The sequence below is a fragment of the Arachis ipaensis genome, chromosome B8 (genome assembly GCF_059453495.1).
Source record: "Arachis ipaensis isolate K30076 ecotype BB chromosome B8, ASM5945349v1, whole genome shotgun sequence".
Classification (NCBI taxonomy): Eukaryota; Viridiplantae; Streptophyta; class Magnoliopsida; order Fabales; family Fabaceae; genus Arachis; species Arachis ipaensis.
Window position 1 is genome coordinate 1,807,862 of NC_142443.1, and position 16,146 is coordinate 1,824,007.

The 16,146-nt window shown below is 29.5% G+C and overlaps 2 protein-coding genes across 2 annotated transcripts; one reads left to right on the forward strand and one right to left on the reverse strand.

Moving 5' to 3' along the window:
• Positions 1-396, reverse strand: LOC148546978 (uncharacterized). The gene has a single exon (XM_088496846.1). The coding sequence runs from the start codon at positions 394-396 to the stop codon at positions 1-3; it is 396 nt and encodes a 131-aa protein (XP_088352972.1).
• Positions 397-14,323: 13,927 nt separating this feature from the next.
• LOC107613756 (Late embryogenesis abundant (LEA) hydroxyproline-rich glycoprotein family) lies at positions 14,324-15,721 on the forward strand. Its single transcript, XM_016315883.3, has one exon. It carries the CDS (start codon positions 14,665-14,667, stop codon positions 15,433-15,435), a length of 771 nt encoding a protein of 256 aa, XP_016171369.1. The 5' UTR covers positions 14,324-14,664; the 3' UTR covers positions 15,436-15,721.
• The last annotated feature ends 425 nt before the right edge of the window (positions 15,722-16,146 follow it).

The following is a 16,146-nucleotide window of genomic DNA, read 5'->3' on the forward strand; positions in this document are numbered from 1 at the left end:
TCATACTCCACTACATGAGTTACGCCTTCCACAATGATATCGTCCTAAATTTATTTGAACACATGTTCGGGCATATCGTCCTCTCTCAGCCAACTTAGTGGCTAGGTCCACTTTGATGGAGACTCCTATTGCAGAAGCAATATGCATCATGGCCTGTTCTTGGTAGCACCAGATTGGGAGCCTTGAAATCCGAACCCATACAAGCGTAGACCCGAAGGATTGCTCACATGGCCGAAAATCTATATCCCACAGTTTTATAGCAATATAGTGCCCCTCAATCAACCACGGGCCACCAAGCATGACCTTCTCACGATCTTCACCTACCTTGAATTTTACCATGAAGTACCCAAACTCCACATCAAGCAGATCAAAGCCACTTTTGATGCACCAAACCATCCAAAGTTTACACATGAAATTTGGGGATCGTCCTTTTGATCACCAAAGCTTCTTGATAAGGCTATGCCATTATTACTTTTGATCACCAAAACTTCTTGATAAGGCTCTGCCAAGCAAAGCTTGGCTTCTTCAGACTTCAGTGAAGTTTACACATGAAATTTGGGGATCGTCCTTCTTGTCTATCACCGTCGCTATACTATCCCAGATAGAGATCCTGCAAGTGCAAAGTCCTTCGATTTCTCTGGACCGCTCTCCCCTTATCTCTTTTGAGGACATGGCTGCCATCCTCATTGTGTTTCGCCCCCAAACACTCATTTCTGCTCTTTTTTTTCTCATTCTTCCTGAGTACGAAATACGTACTCTTTCTCTACTAATTGTACTGTTAAGTTTGAAAGCATTCAATAACGGTTTTTTTTATCTGAAAACAAAAACAACACAAAAAAAACACAAGAAAAGATCTTATAAAAATTGGCTCACTTATTATGTTGAGTTTTTCTTGAAATGTTAACACACACTTGTATATTATCTCTCATAGTTTGCAAAAGGCCTGCAGCCTCAGTGTATTTAATGTTTGTTTTTGAATAAAGTCTCTCTTTTGCCCCCATCAAGAGCGTGCCCTGCTTGAACTACTTGAACCACTTGCCTTTGATTTAGATGCTTGTTGCTCTGACTCAGTCTAACGTGACTCGGTCTAAAGTTATATTCTTAATTATTTTCTTAATTTTTTAATATAAAATTTTGAATCTGTATATTTTGGTGAATTAAAAAAAAAAATATATATATGTTTGTTTGAACTTTGGGAGTGAAAGGAAGGAACATCGTCTTCTTGTAAAGACGACGGCTGTGGGTACCTACAAAGGCACTTCAACGCTCAAGTTTGTAGAAGTATCCAACGCTCAAGTTTGTAGAAGTAGAAAATAAGTATAATATTACTCAGAGTGAGTAGCGTATCTGTGACCTAGTGAGTCACTTGTATTTATAGAATTGTTTGTGCCACATGCAATTACTTAGTGGGTCTGATATTGTGGAACTGTTACTTAGTGGTTCTGATTATGTGATAACTACTCTTTAGTGGGCTTGTTTAGAGAGATTTGCAAAGAGATTTCTGTGGGTTGGCACGTTATTATTTGTTTTTATAGGATAAGTCTGTTAAGAGAACAAAACACGTACTCTCTACGTACTCCTGAAATAGCACGTGTGCATTTAATTTTAACTAAATTCTAGACGGATCAATATATATTTAAATTTTTACTCGTTTAAGTATCAAGAGAAATTAGGAGAATAAATTATTATTATTATTATTATTATTATTATTATTATTATTATTATTATTATTATCACGAAAGAAGTTGTTCAATAGACATTGTGAGTTTACAAAACTTGCACATTATGTAAACAGATATCTCCTAAGAGCATGTGAAACTTTGGCTCATTTGTAATTCCGTGTTGTTGCATAGCTAAGATATTTTAGTAATTAAATTTTAAAATTAAAAAGATTAATTTAACAACTAAAATTAATTATTATATACTTATATATAAATATATATTATTAATTTATTTTTAATATATATTAAAATTAACTACTAAAATAATTATTATATTTTTATATATAAATATATATTATTAATCTATTTTCAATATATATATATATAACATTTTTTGTACTATTTAAAGGTAAATTTTATATTCAGTTAAACCCGCACAATTTGATTAGAGAAGGCATAAGCTCCTAATGAAATAAAGAATTTTCACCATAGCCAAGAAAGCTAAGAAGATTGTTCCATATTCAATCAGAGGAAAATGGTTAGAAGGTTAGTGATTCCATTCTCATCTTAATATAGTCTTCATTTTCTTTATTCCTTCTTCTTGCATGGTGCATGTATTTTGATTATTTATGTTTCTTTATTTATTATTATAGATGATTTTCAAAATTCCATCTTCCTCTTCTTCTTTATTTATTATTTATCAAATTTTTAAAATTTCACCTTTCCGATTAATCCCATTAAAGTTTAAAAATATTGGTAGAAGTTCAAGAGTATATAGGAGTACACAAGAGTACATATAAATAAATTGTTTTATTTTTAGAAAATAGTTATTTTTTAATTTATAATTAAAAAATTCTTGTTAAATATAGCTTATTCGGATGTATCTATATATTTTTGAAAATGATAATGACTGTCATTATTTTTTAGATCTATATACTATTTTAGAGACATGATCTAGATTAGAAACGTAGATTTTTAAATTGAGTGAAGTTCACGGGTAAGACGAACTCTATAATCTTTATAGAATTCGTTAGGGTGCGATAAACTTATTCTAAATAAAAAAATCGTATTTGAGGAATTAAAATTTAAAAATTGTATCTGAAAAAATAATAATTTTTTTATTTTATTTCAATAAAAAATCCTTTATTAAAGTAACCATTTGAAAACTTTTATTATTAATAATTATATAATATACCTAAAGAACACATGTCAATTAAATTCTATATTTTATCAATGGTAGGTACATCAATTAATTTGCCTATAACATCAACTAATTGTTAACATAAATGCAGAATTCATAGAAGAATTCATTTGCCTATAACATGAATTAATTGTTAACATCAAAGAAGAGAATGACGCTGCACAGAAGCCAAAGACAGTAGCACTAAGTTGAAATGAAACTTCGATTCTAGAAACGAGTGAAGACACGCGCCAAGAGTGAGAGCTGGACACAGCTAAAGAAAGAGAAATGGTTAGAACGTTCACATCTTTCCACTTTCATAATACAATACGGAAAAGTTTATGGGTCAGCAATTTTGTTAAATTTTTACCAGCATATAATCAGTAAAAAAAAGTGAATCATTGGATGAAATAAATTTTATTTTTTTGTCTATAGATATTTTTTATTATTCCACTATTGCCACATTTTATTTTTCCTATTGCGTTGTTTTCAGAGAGGTACTTTCTTCTCCCTGCTCTTTCTCTTTCTCTATCTCTACGTTCTCCTTCTTACTCTTTTTCCTTTTTGTAGAATTTTTGATTGGATTGGATAATTCCTTTCTTCTTATCATTCTTACTTCAAAATACTATTTTAACCTTGTATTATATTATTTGATTTGTAATAAAAATAATAACAAAAATAATTAATCTTAAAACTTTAAAAGATAAATATTATCAAAGGTGAAATTGATCTTTTAAAATGCTAAAAAATAATTTATAAGTTGTAATTAATTTTATATAATTTAAAGAAAAATTAATTTTTTGAAAATAGTTTTTAGATTAAAAAAAATTAGTTTTCTAAATAAAAATAGTTTTTTATATGCAAAAACTATTTTTTTCATGTAAAAATGGATTCTTTTTTAAAATTAATTTTTTATTTAAAATTAATTTGACTTATTAACCTACACAAAATTTTTTATTAATCAAACTTAAATTTATTTTTTGTTAATCTTAACCATATGTATTCCTACATATTAATAATAAATTTAAAAATAAAATAATTATATTTATAAATTTTATTTTAATATAAATACTATTATATATTTTTTTATTAAAATTTTTGGTCTCTTCAAACATTTTTTTCAAGTTCCGTCTGTACTCCTACGTACTCTCATTCTCTATTAAATTAGTTTGTACTTGATGTAGAAAATTTAGAATCATATGACTATTTTAATCATTTCATATAATATTTTAGTCTTGTCCATGTGTATCCAAACATAATACAAACACGGTACACAAAAAATAATTTTTAGTGTCTCCATCCTATTGTCTCTGTTTCAGTGTCATGTTCTATACTGTCTCTAAAAACAAACGCAGCCACCACAACAACCTCGGAATTGAATCCCACAAAGGAAGATAACCTCCCGAAAATTTCTCAAACTAAAACCATTAAAACTCCAAAAATCGGAGTATCATGAGAAGACTCCGTCAAACCGGTAGCAAAAATACTGATAACTGCCACAACAAGAGAAATTCAATATATACTAGTGAAACCCACTAAGTCACACAGGTACGTGTATTTGATCGCACAGAAATAACTTTAATACCATTTTTACCTTGTTGATTTATAGACTAATTCTTCTTGTAATCTCATGTATTCTAACGTACTCTCATTTTTTATTAAATTAGTTTGTATTTGATGCAAAAAATTTAAAATTACATGACTATTTTAGTTATTTCATATAATATTTTAATTTTGTTTATATGTATCCAAACATGATCCTGAACATTATATTAGTATCTTATACTACTTAAACATAATACACAAAAAATAATTTTTAGTGTTTCTTATACTATTAAAACAATATATTAATGTCTTGTACTATTCAAACATAATACACAATACACAATACATTCTATTATTTCTGTCTCAATATTCTGTTCTGTCTCAAAAAATAAACCACCATAAATAATTTCCAAACGAAGTGATGACCGGATTGGATGAATACGCAACAATAACATTAGAGAATTAATTTTGTTTACGCGAGATAGCTGTAATTCCAATAAACGGGCTTGTTGATGTGAAAACTTACCGATTAGAGCCTTGAATGTATTGTGTGACTGATAGGAACATTGCCCACCTCATGATGAATAGTTTTGGGTTTCAGACAGTTCACCTCATCATTGAATAGTTTTGGGTTTCAGAATCATTGTCAGTGTATATATATGGGATTTTTTATTAAAATAAAATAAAAAATTATTATTTTTTAAATTTTTATTGTTTAACTTTAATTTTTTAAATATTATTATTTTTTAAATTGCTAATTCAAATTGCTAATTCAAATTCTTAAGTTTCACCACGAATAATAATAATCACTATCATTCTTAAGTTTCACCACAAATAATAACAACTATTACTATCGTCTTCAAGATATACAGGAGTACATAAGAGTACATAGGAATAAGTTATATTTTTATTGGAGAAATAATAATTTTTTTTTAATTTATAATAAAAAAAAATCTTTGTTAAATATGGCTTATAGAATTCGCTGGAGTTAGGACGAACTCTATCATTTTTTATAGAGTTTATATGATGGATGAAATGGTGTATTACGTTGGTATGAGTTGAAATGGGTGTATTTCACAAGTGTGATGTATAATACAAATCGTAAAACAAAAGAAATCGTTACTCACGATTTCATAAATTACATTTTTTTAAATTAAAAAATTAAAATCGTAACTCACGATTTCCTATTTTTTTGTCTTATTTGGAATCGTAATTTACGATTTTTGTTAACTTTTTTTATTTTTTTGTCTTGTTTGAAATCGTTACTCACGATTTTTTTTATCCCATATCACTGCATTACACCAAAACATCATAATATTAACAAAAAACACCAATAATAACCCAATATAAAAAAAAGTTTAGCCGCGGGTATAGAATTTGCAGCTCGCCCTAAATAAAAAAAATTATATTTAAAAAATTAAAGTTAAAAAATTAGATATGAAAAAATAAATTATTTTTTAATTTTATTTTTAAAAAAATCTTATACATATGAGAAAAAAATAAAAAAAGAATAAAAAAAAAGTCAATAATTATTATCCCAGTTTTTCATGGTCAACGTGCTGGCTCATGGCGTTAGATTGAATTTTTCAATGTATTAAATAAGAAAATCGTAAAAATTAATATTTAACTTTTTTTTTAATTGAAGATAAGAAGACTTAAACTCATAATTTTTTAGGTGAGTATGAAGAGATTATACCATTTAAATTATAATTCGTTGACTAATATTAAACTTATATATTCTAAAAATAATTTATAATATTTTATTTAGTCCTTTTAAGATATTTTTTAGCCAATCTCACTAAAAAACTAAGAAGTGTATAGCCAATGATCATATTTAAACCACGTTCTATATTAATTAATTGTCATTAATTATTAATTATTTAAATTTTATTTTTTAAAAATACAAAATTAATAATTATTAATTACTTTTTTTTAATCTAATTCATCTTTTATCATTTATTACGCAAATCCTAATTTCTCTTTTTTTTTAAAAAAAAGTTCAAACTAAAAAAATGACAAAATATAAGATAAAGAATCATCCCAATCCTAAAAAAAAACATACAAAATATAGGAAAAATAATCATCCAAATTATAAGGAAAAAAAATATACAAAACATAGGAAAAAGAATCATCTAAAACTAATAAAAAAAATCATCCGAAATTTAAGAAAAAAAAACATAAAAAACTAGTTAAAAAAATCATTCAAAACCAAATAAGAGAGGACAAGAAGAAGAGCCGTAGGGTGACCGGTGACAACATCTTAAACGGTGTTGCGTGTACGGTGGGAGACTCGTGGTGGCGCGTTGCGAGGAGGAAGCCACGGAAACCGCACATCACGAGTGGAGGAGTCGCCATGGATCGGAGTAGTCGATCGTCCGTTACAAATGGAGGACCTATCGACGATGGCTGCGCGCAACGATTGGCGGCCACGGCAGTGCAGATGCATTGGGACGTGTGGTCGACGGCGTCGACGAAAGAAGGACGTCGACGGAACGCGTGGAAGAGGCCACGCAGCGCGACGAAAGACGCGACAGTGAGTTTGTGGAGAGAGAGATTTGACTGTTTTCAAATGAATGGAAATAGATTAGGTTTTTTATGGATTAGGTTTTTATTGTGTATTATAAATATTGTAACACCCTAACTTTGAGCACGTCATGATCGTACCAAAAGTGAGGCGTTACTGACCTGTTTTCCATATTTACTATTTAATACTGAGCCTTTAGTTCGATTTCGCGTTTCAATTTTTAAGAAAAAGCCAAAAAGTTTTGGTTCTATTAATTAAAATCATATATCAAAGACCTCCAAGCAACACTAGTCACATAGTTAGTAAGAATAATAAATATCATACAAAAAAAAAATTCAAATGAAACTCAGATACAACTCATATTCCTCTATATAAAATAGAATCTTAGCTTAACTAACAAAGGCGAGGGAATTCTAGGAAAACGACTCAACACATAAACTTAACTCAAATAAGACTAATAATCGCCCGCAGCTTCAAACTGAGTCTTCGAACCTGTGTCACTGAAAGGGTGAAAGATTTTGGGGTGAGAACAAACCACGCATTCTCAGTAGGGAATGGGAATGCTTTAAAAGTAATGAATTTAATGCAAATAATTAACTTAGTAAAACTATTTTGTTAAACCTTTGGAAATACTTTTATTTCTACTTTAGATAAATAATTATTTTTCTTTAAATTTCTAAACTCAAAACAGATTTTACTTACAAAATTAGTCATACTAACCATCTCTCAACCACATAATCATATTTCAACCACAACATCCCACCTCAATACATCTGTGAACTAACAGCACAAGTAAGGAATTCAAACCAACATACAAACAAGTCAAACAGCACAATCACAGAGAGACAAGATAAGCAAACACAATCAAATGCAAATGTGCAAACAATGATGATGCATGTCTAGTCCTATCGCAGGTAATGAGCTCATTTGTCGGTTTCGACCCGCACCCGACGCAATCCGACTCACAAGTCGGATAAGGCATTCCAGCGGCATAACCTCCGCAAGTTTCTACTTCTTGCGGGCGCTGATTCTCCAGCTGAAGTATGCCGAACATGACCTCTGCAAGTACTTGCAGGCGCTGATTCTCCAGCTGAAGCATGTGCCACTTTCTCCTGGAAGCCATTCCATACACACGGGCATCCCCGCACAATCCTTCACACATAAAGCCCACGGCTTAGCATTTTCACATCCGCACCTTAACCACTTACTTTCCGTCACCCTCTCGTGACCTTTTAATCATTTCATAAATCACACGTGTCGTGTTCTCTTTTTCCTTTCTTTCTTCTTCTTAACAAACCGAACTCAAATCATTTTTATTTAAAACCAACAACTCCTCCAAAACCATTTCAGATTTAAACCTCTTTCAAAAGACTAAAAAGAATCATTTATTAAGTAAATCTCACGGCAGAGTTCCGACACTTTAGGGAGGATGACAATCAAACTCGTTCTTTAAAATTAATAAACTCCTTGAATCATAATTCCTTAAAAGGTAGTTCTTTAATCAAACTCAAAACATAAAGTCGTCTTTAATGAGTAAAAACTCAAAACATAATCTTTTCTTAACTAAATAAAACTTAAATAATATCATTTTTTAAATCCAAATCTTTTAAAATAACTTTTCAAATAAACCTTAGATTTTATAAAATTTCGGCAACATCTCTCCTAAAACTCGGACTTTGCCACCCTTTTCGGGTCCCAACCGAACCATTCTCCGCTTTTTCCAAACATTTCCAAAATTAGAAATCATTTCCAAATTAATAAATAATCCCAGATTAATCACCATTCACAGCCACAATTCAACCAATTTCATCACATTCAATTATATTCACAATCACTAACAATCTCAATCTCATCAACTTTTATCAGTTAATCAAACGAGACATTTATGAATTATTTGCAGTTACTCACTAAATTTTGATGGCATTCGTAAATTAAAACAGTTAATTTTGAAATAAATTTCCTACTTCCGTACGAAATCGAAATACTCGAAATCCCGGAAAAGCCTTCTGATCGAGCCGTTGAAGAAGAAAACGTCAGAAATCGCCTGTGCCTTCTAGAACTCCAATTGGCCGAACTCAAGGGGCAGGAGAGTTACGTTACCGTCGACTTCCACCGGACAAAAATAACGCCAGCACGTAAAGGAGGAAAATACGAACACTTTTATCGGATTAGATTTTTTTATTAGAGTTACGAATCACAAAAAGAATCCAAACCGAAAACTCAGAGGTTCTACGGTTTTTTTTACGCACACTCTCGGTCTCTCTTTGTTTCTTTTCCAAGTGCAGTTCGGTGATGAAGGAAGGGAAATAAAGATGGGTAAAGGGTAATAGTGAAACTTGAGGATTTGTGGCATTAAGGTGTTATCAGGTGTCAAAAGAATAATAAAGTAATCAAAACATGTGTCATTACTATATATGTATGTATGCATACTAAGCCACGTTGGTGGCTTTCTTCCTTTCCCAAATGGCATTCGGCCAAGGGATATAATGGAAGCTAGGAGAATAATAATAATCAATTTAATTTTTGTTTTATTAAATTATTTTTTTTTTGATAAAAATTAAATAAAATAAATAATAATTAAATTAAATTTTAATAATTATAAAAATTTATTTAATTATTTTTGTTAAAAATAACTTTTTTAAAAATTATATCTCAATATAATATATTAACTCATAAATAATTATTTATTTAATTTTCAAAAATTTGGGGTCTTACAAATATGATTAAGATAAACGTAGAAAGAATTTTTTTGAATTTTAAATTTTGATTTATTTATAAAATTTAATTATAATAGAGTTCATTGTTAGCAAAATCGGACCAGATTGACCGGTTTGATCGAAAAACCGGTGAACTGGATCCTAAGCCAATCCAGTCCGATAATCTGACCGGATAAGATAATGGATCGGTTCGATCGAACCGGTCAAATTCGATCTTACCGGTTCGATCGAACTGCTTGAGCTTCAAGATTTTTTCAAAATGTTGAAGCTGGGGTTCGAATCCCCCTCCTCAAAAAAAATATGATACTCACAACCACCAGGCTATTGAACTTTTTATCAATATATATGCAAATTAATATATATATAAATATCTTTCAGCAAATAATTTATTCTATTTAATTTATTTTAATTTTAGTTATAAACTCATTCATTCTTAAATTAATTATATTTTTATTTAACAATAATTATAAACTCATTTATTTTTTTATAATTATATAATATCTATTAATATTATTTTTCAATAAATACTTGTAGTATATAATAGTATAATAGATATAAACTAATTAATAAATTATTAAAATTAAAAAATAATAGTTATTTTAATATAAAAAAAATATTTATAATAAAGTAAAATTAACAAAATACTTATTGTTCCTGTTTCATATTGTTTTAGAACAGCTAGATATTTTTAAAATGTTAGTGAAGATATGTATTTTAAATTTTAATTTTAAATTTTTGACTATATTTTATTTTTTATTTACATAGGACCGGGTCAATCGGTTCAACTAATGACCCAGCAGTTGAACCAATGATCCAGTGACCCAATGATCTGACCGATTCGATCACCGGTTCGATTCTGATAACTATGATAGAGTTTGTTTTATGTTGACTTGTAAATAAGTTGTTTCCTATATTTTTGTTAACAGAGTATTTATTTTAAAATAGAAAGGTTTATTATAAAATACAGAAAACTATTAAAAAAAAATTATAGAAAAGATATTAAATTAGGTTTTAATGTATGTATTATATATTTATTAAAGTAACTATTTGAAAACTTTTACTATTAATAATTTTATAATATACCTAAAAAAAAAAAAAAGTAAAAAACACATGTGAACTAAATTCTATATTTTATTAATTCATTATTTCGGGGTTATACATGTGAAGGATTTATTTAAGAGTAGTCATAAATGCAGAATTCATAGAAGAATCCATTTGCCCATAACATCAAATAAGATGACGCTGCACAGAAGCCAAATAGAGTAGCACTAAGCCACTAAGTTGAAATGAACCTCCCATTCTCTTCTATATTAGTATCCTTCTTATCATCTGAAGTCGGTTCTCTTTGAACAACAATAAAAGTTTCCCTCAAATCAGTTTCACAAATAATTTTTGTTACACCACACTTCCAAGTTAGCTTAGTGAGGCACGACTTTTTTTTTTTTCTTGGAAGCAGAGTGAGGCACGACTTTGATGTTGAATTAAGTTTCTAGCTAATTTTTGGGGCATGGTAGCCCAAGGTTACTCATCTATGATTATTTTAGGGTATTGCATAGTAGACTAGTAGCCCAAGCCCAAAGGTTGCTCATGTATTGTTTTAGGTTGCTCATGTATACATCACTAAATCCCAATATGGCAATATATAGATAACTAAAAGTATAATAATTAATTTGATAACACAAGCCAGATGCGTTTTTGGTGACAAAATCGCTCGTGATTCGTTAGGTAAGATGATAATTTACAAGTTCATGGTGAAAATGACTTAGTAGAACAATATTAACGTAATAGGTTATTCTAGAATGAGTGTAATAAACATAAACATGGGGAAAAGAGGCCAACTGGATGAAATCAAATAAGTTAACAGTGGCCATATATATTGAATGCAAGTTAGGTGTGGATTCATTTCCATTTGCCATCACCTTAAACTTATTATTACTTTATTTTAAATCTTATAATGTTTAATAGCATGATTATATATTTAGGAAATTACTTAGATAAAGATGTTAAATTTTTTTTAAATATTTAAAAAAAAATAAAATTTAACATATATAATCAATTAAATTGTGTTATTTTTATTAAAATTAGACTGAACAAATCAATTTAGTCAAAAATTAATAAATTAAATTTTGAACCAATATAAATTAATATTTTTTACAAAAAATAACTACAATATCTTTATTATAAAAATAACTAAAATATCCTATTATATATATATATATATATATATATATATTTGAAAACTCTAAATCCTAATCCTGAGACGACAGAGAAGAAAATGGTTAAAATTTATGATTCTCAAAATTAATATATATAATAAGAATATTTTAATCATTATCAATAATAAGGATATTGTAATAATTTTTTATAAAAAATAATATTAATTTAGACCGATTCAAAATTTGATTCATTATTTTTCGGTCAAATTAATTTATCCAACCTAATTTTAATAAAATAACATGATTTAATCGATTATATGTTAAATTTTAATTATTAAAAAATATTTAAAAAAATATTTTAGACATCTTTATTAAAGTAACTCCTATATATTTAATGGTTAATATATAAGTTCTTTTAAAAATAGGTCCATCTCTTAATCTCATTGATCCTCAATATACTAATAAGGGTTTGATTTTGATGCAATATTAATTATGAAAAGCAAAATATTTTAGAGACCTCATAAATAAAGACATTCAACTTTATATGTACTTCTAAAGCTTTTTATACTAATTAATGGCACATCCGATCCAAATTCATTTGTATTAATAATTTTTTGGTTAATTATATATGTACACATTACAATGAGAATGTTTTACTTAATCATTCATTGCTTCTGTCTGTTCTCCAGATTTTCGCGATTGGTTTAAGGAAAACAATAATTATATAAAATTAAAAGAAACTCTTTTCTCTTAAAAGGAATTCAGCAGAAAAATTATTTATAAATAAATAAAAGTAAATATTAAAATGATGATGTATTTGTGATGGAAACCTAGGAACTTACTAGAGGTAGGTATATGTTAGAGGAAGGTCCTAATCAGGGAGTATAGGGAATCAAATCATGACCATCTATCATTGCATTCTTTCTAATCAATATAATTTAGGGGATTTGATTTACCATCATGCATTGCATGGCACAATCAACATGGCCATCAATTTCATAGTTTTTTTTTTATTCGTAAAAAATTGTGTCAGATATTTTTATTTCTAAAATTCTTTTATTAAATTAATTATTTTTATCTTAACAAATAAATCCTAAAAAATATGACGAAAGAATTTAAATATTTTAATTTATAAAAATTAAGGATGTCAATATAATAAAAATTTATTGAAAATAAAAATATTTGACACAAAATTTTTTAAAAATTTATTTGAATATATATTTTTTTATTTGATTTTTTAAATAATTAAAGTTACTAATAATAAAAAATTTTAAATATTTTATTTTAATAAATACACCACGAATACATTGAGAATTTAAATTTATATTATTTTTTGTAAGAAAAAATTTAATTTGTAACTTTAGGCGCAAATTAACTAAATCCTTTTATTTTATATGAGCACGTTGTAGAATATAATTCCATGTTACTAACCATACCATACATGCATAGGTAATAGGAAGAGAAAAAGATAGAAGAGGAGGTAGCATCTCACATCAAATTCAAATCACATTCACATCTCTTTAAAATAATGCTTCAGGAATCAATGAATCATATCATCCACGCGCCATTCTCCCTCCTCTATTCCAATTCTATTATTCATCTTACCAACCAATAAAATAGTAGCACATGTAATTCTAGTAGTGCTAAGATATATACATATTTCTCATTAATTATACTTAACATGCTTAATATAAATAAAATAAATCTGTCATAGGTACTATACTCGGTTAGGTACTACATTTTCTCTATGCATTATATTGGGATGCCAGCTAATTTTTGACCTAACATTCATAATCAATTTTTGGAGTACAATGACAAATTAAATCCACATTTATTTTTAGTTTCTTCAAATCTCCGTTTTGAATTAGCTTCATATATTACTAACCTTCATTTCACATGAAACCTTCTTTTTTTTTTTTTTTGGCAAGACAACAGTTTTCTTTGATTGTTTATAGAAAGGAAATATTATACATTCTAACTTTGTATATATTTCTTTCGTACTTTATAGATTATAAAAATACTTGAGAAAAGTTACAAGCATTATTTTCTTATAGAAATATATAATAGTAGTATATAACTATGTATGAAGTAATGTAGTAGCTGAAATTTGAATGAAGAATAATGAAAAATGATCTAGCTGTACCGACTAGTCAATCAATCTATATACATAATTGAAAAATGAATACAACTCACGCCTTTAGCTAAAAGACCCACCATTACCAATCATATAATTTGCATTGGGGTATATATATATATATATAACATTTATTTTAAAACGTAGGATTATTCCTCTTTAACCTAAACAAAGAACAAATACGATGACTCTGAAAGACTGAAACTAGCTAGCTACTTGAATTATTAACTTAATTACATGCATGTTGTAACTTCCTTGTCGGTGAGTAAATACCAAAAAAAAAAAAAAGGATATTATCTATTTAATTAAGGTGGCCCTCACAAACAATAACAAGTTGGTGTAGTTTGTCAAAGAGTTGGAAAATAATTTGCATGTGGGTTAAATACTTAAAAGAAAAGAAGCTAAATAAGTTGACTTGGAATTAAGTGTCTAGAAACGAGTGAAGACACGCGCCAAGAGTGAGAGCTGGACACAGCTAAAGAAAGAGGAATGGTTAGAACGTTCACATCTTTCCACTTTCATAATACAAAACACCTCACCCACTTCCAAATCCTCATTTATCACTTTCTTTAATTAAATCCCATACTTTACTCTAAATACTATACCCTCTCTTAAATTAAACTCCTATATTTTCTTTCATTTCCTTTCTCTTCTATTCATATCAGTATCAAGTTTCAAGTTTCAACACACTCTGGAAATTTAAGTAAAAAAAAAAAAAGAAAAAAAAAGAAAAGAAGGAAGACAGACATGACCGACAGGGTTTACCCTTCAGCCAAGCCCGCCGCCAACGGAGGCGCCGCTGCCGGAGCCAATCCGGCATTTCCAGCTACCAAGGCTCAGCTCTACGGAGCCACCCGCCCAACCTACCGTCCGCAGCCACTCCACCACCGGAGGAGCCGCCGTAGCTGCTGCTGCCGCTTCTGCTTCTGGTTGATCCTCATCGTTCTCATCCTCCTCCTTCTGATCGGTATCGCCGGCGTCGTCGTTTATGTCCTCTACCGTCCCCACCGCCCTGACTTCACCGTCACGTCCCTCACACTTTCGTACCTCAACCTCACCGCTTCTTCCACACTAAGCTCGAAATTCGCGATCAGCGTAACCGCTACAAACCCTAACAAACACATCTCATTCTCCTACGATCCTACCTCCGTCTCGATCCTCTCCGGTGACATCGACGTCGGCGACGGCACTGTCCCCGCCTTCGACCACGGCAAGAAGAACACGACGGTGCTGAAGACAACGATTTCGAGCTCCGGCCAGGCGCTGCAGAGCGATGATGCGGCGAAGTTGAAGAGCAACATGAAGAGTAAGAGCGGGTTGCCGTTGCAGGTGAAGCTGGAGACGAAGGTGAAGGCTGCGATGGGGAATTTGAAGACACCGAAGGTCAGAATCAGGGTTTCTTGTGAAGGTATCAAGGCCACACTTCCCTCCGGGAAGAAACCGGCGACGGCGTCCACCTCGAACGCCAAGTGCAACGTCGATGTCAGATTCAAGATCTGGAAATGGACCGTTGGATGAACAATATTATCACCATCGTTAGAACAAAAAAAATTGCAGAGAGGTTTGTTTTTTTTTCTTAATATATATTTTAGCTTATGTTAATGGTGGACTTTATTTTATTTTATTTGATATATTATTTTTGCTGAATTTGTTTATATTCATAATAACTGGTTGTAAATGGAAGAAAGATTTGATGATGAGGTTTTTTATTTTTTTTTATTAGTGGGTGACAGGTGTTTTATCTTCTTGTATACTACTCTGTTTTTTTCTTCTTCTCTTTGAAAAAGGCTTTGTATTTTTCTAATCTTACGATTTTGTTTGAACTTGTTCTTTCAATTACGTCATGGTTTCAACTTGTTATTAGTGTAAATCTTCGTCACTGCTAGAAGGACGTAATTAGCAAATGTTTATTCGCAAATTAATTAAAAACTATAAAAACTTTAATCCACACATTAGTACACCGACAAGGAAATTTAATTTGATCATAATATTTCTTAGAGTATTGCTACTGCTGTACTATATATCGTGCCTAGCTACTACTATTATTATATGGTATGGTAGGTGTAACGTAAATAGCCATTTGATTTAGGTGGATAAGTAAATTTGGGAAATTCAGGTTAACTTGAACACACTTACAATAAAATAATAGAATGAGTAAATATATAAAAAAAAAATATTATATATATTATTTTGGTGACGTGTACGGTGGTAGTTGAGTGTAGCAGTGGA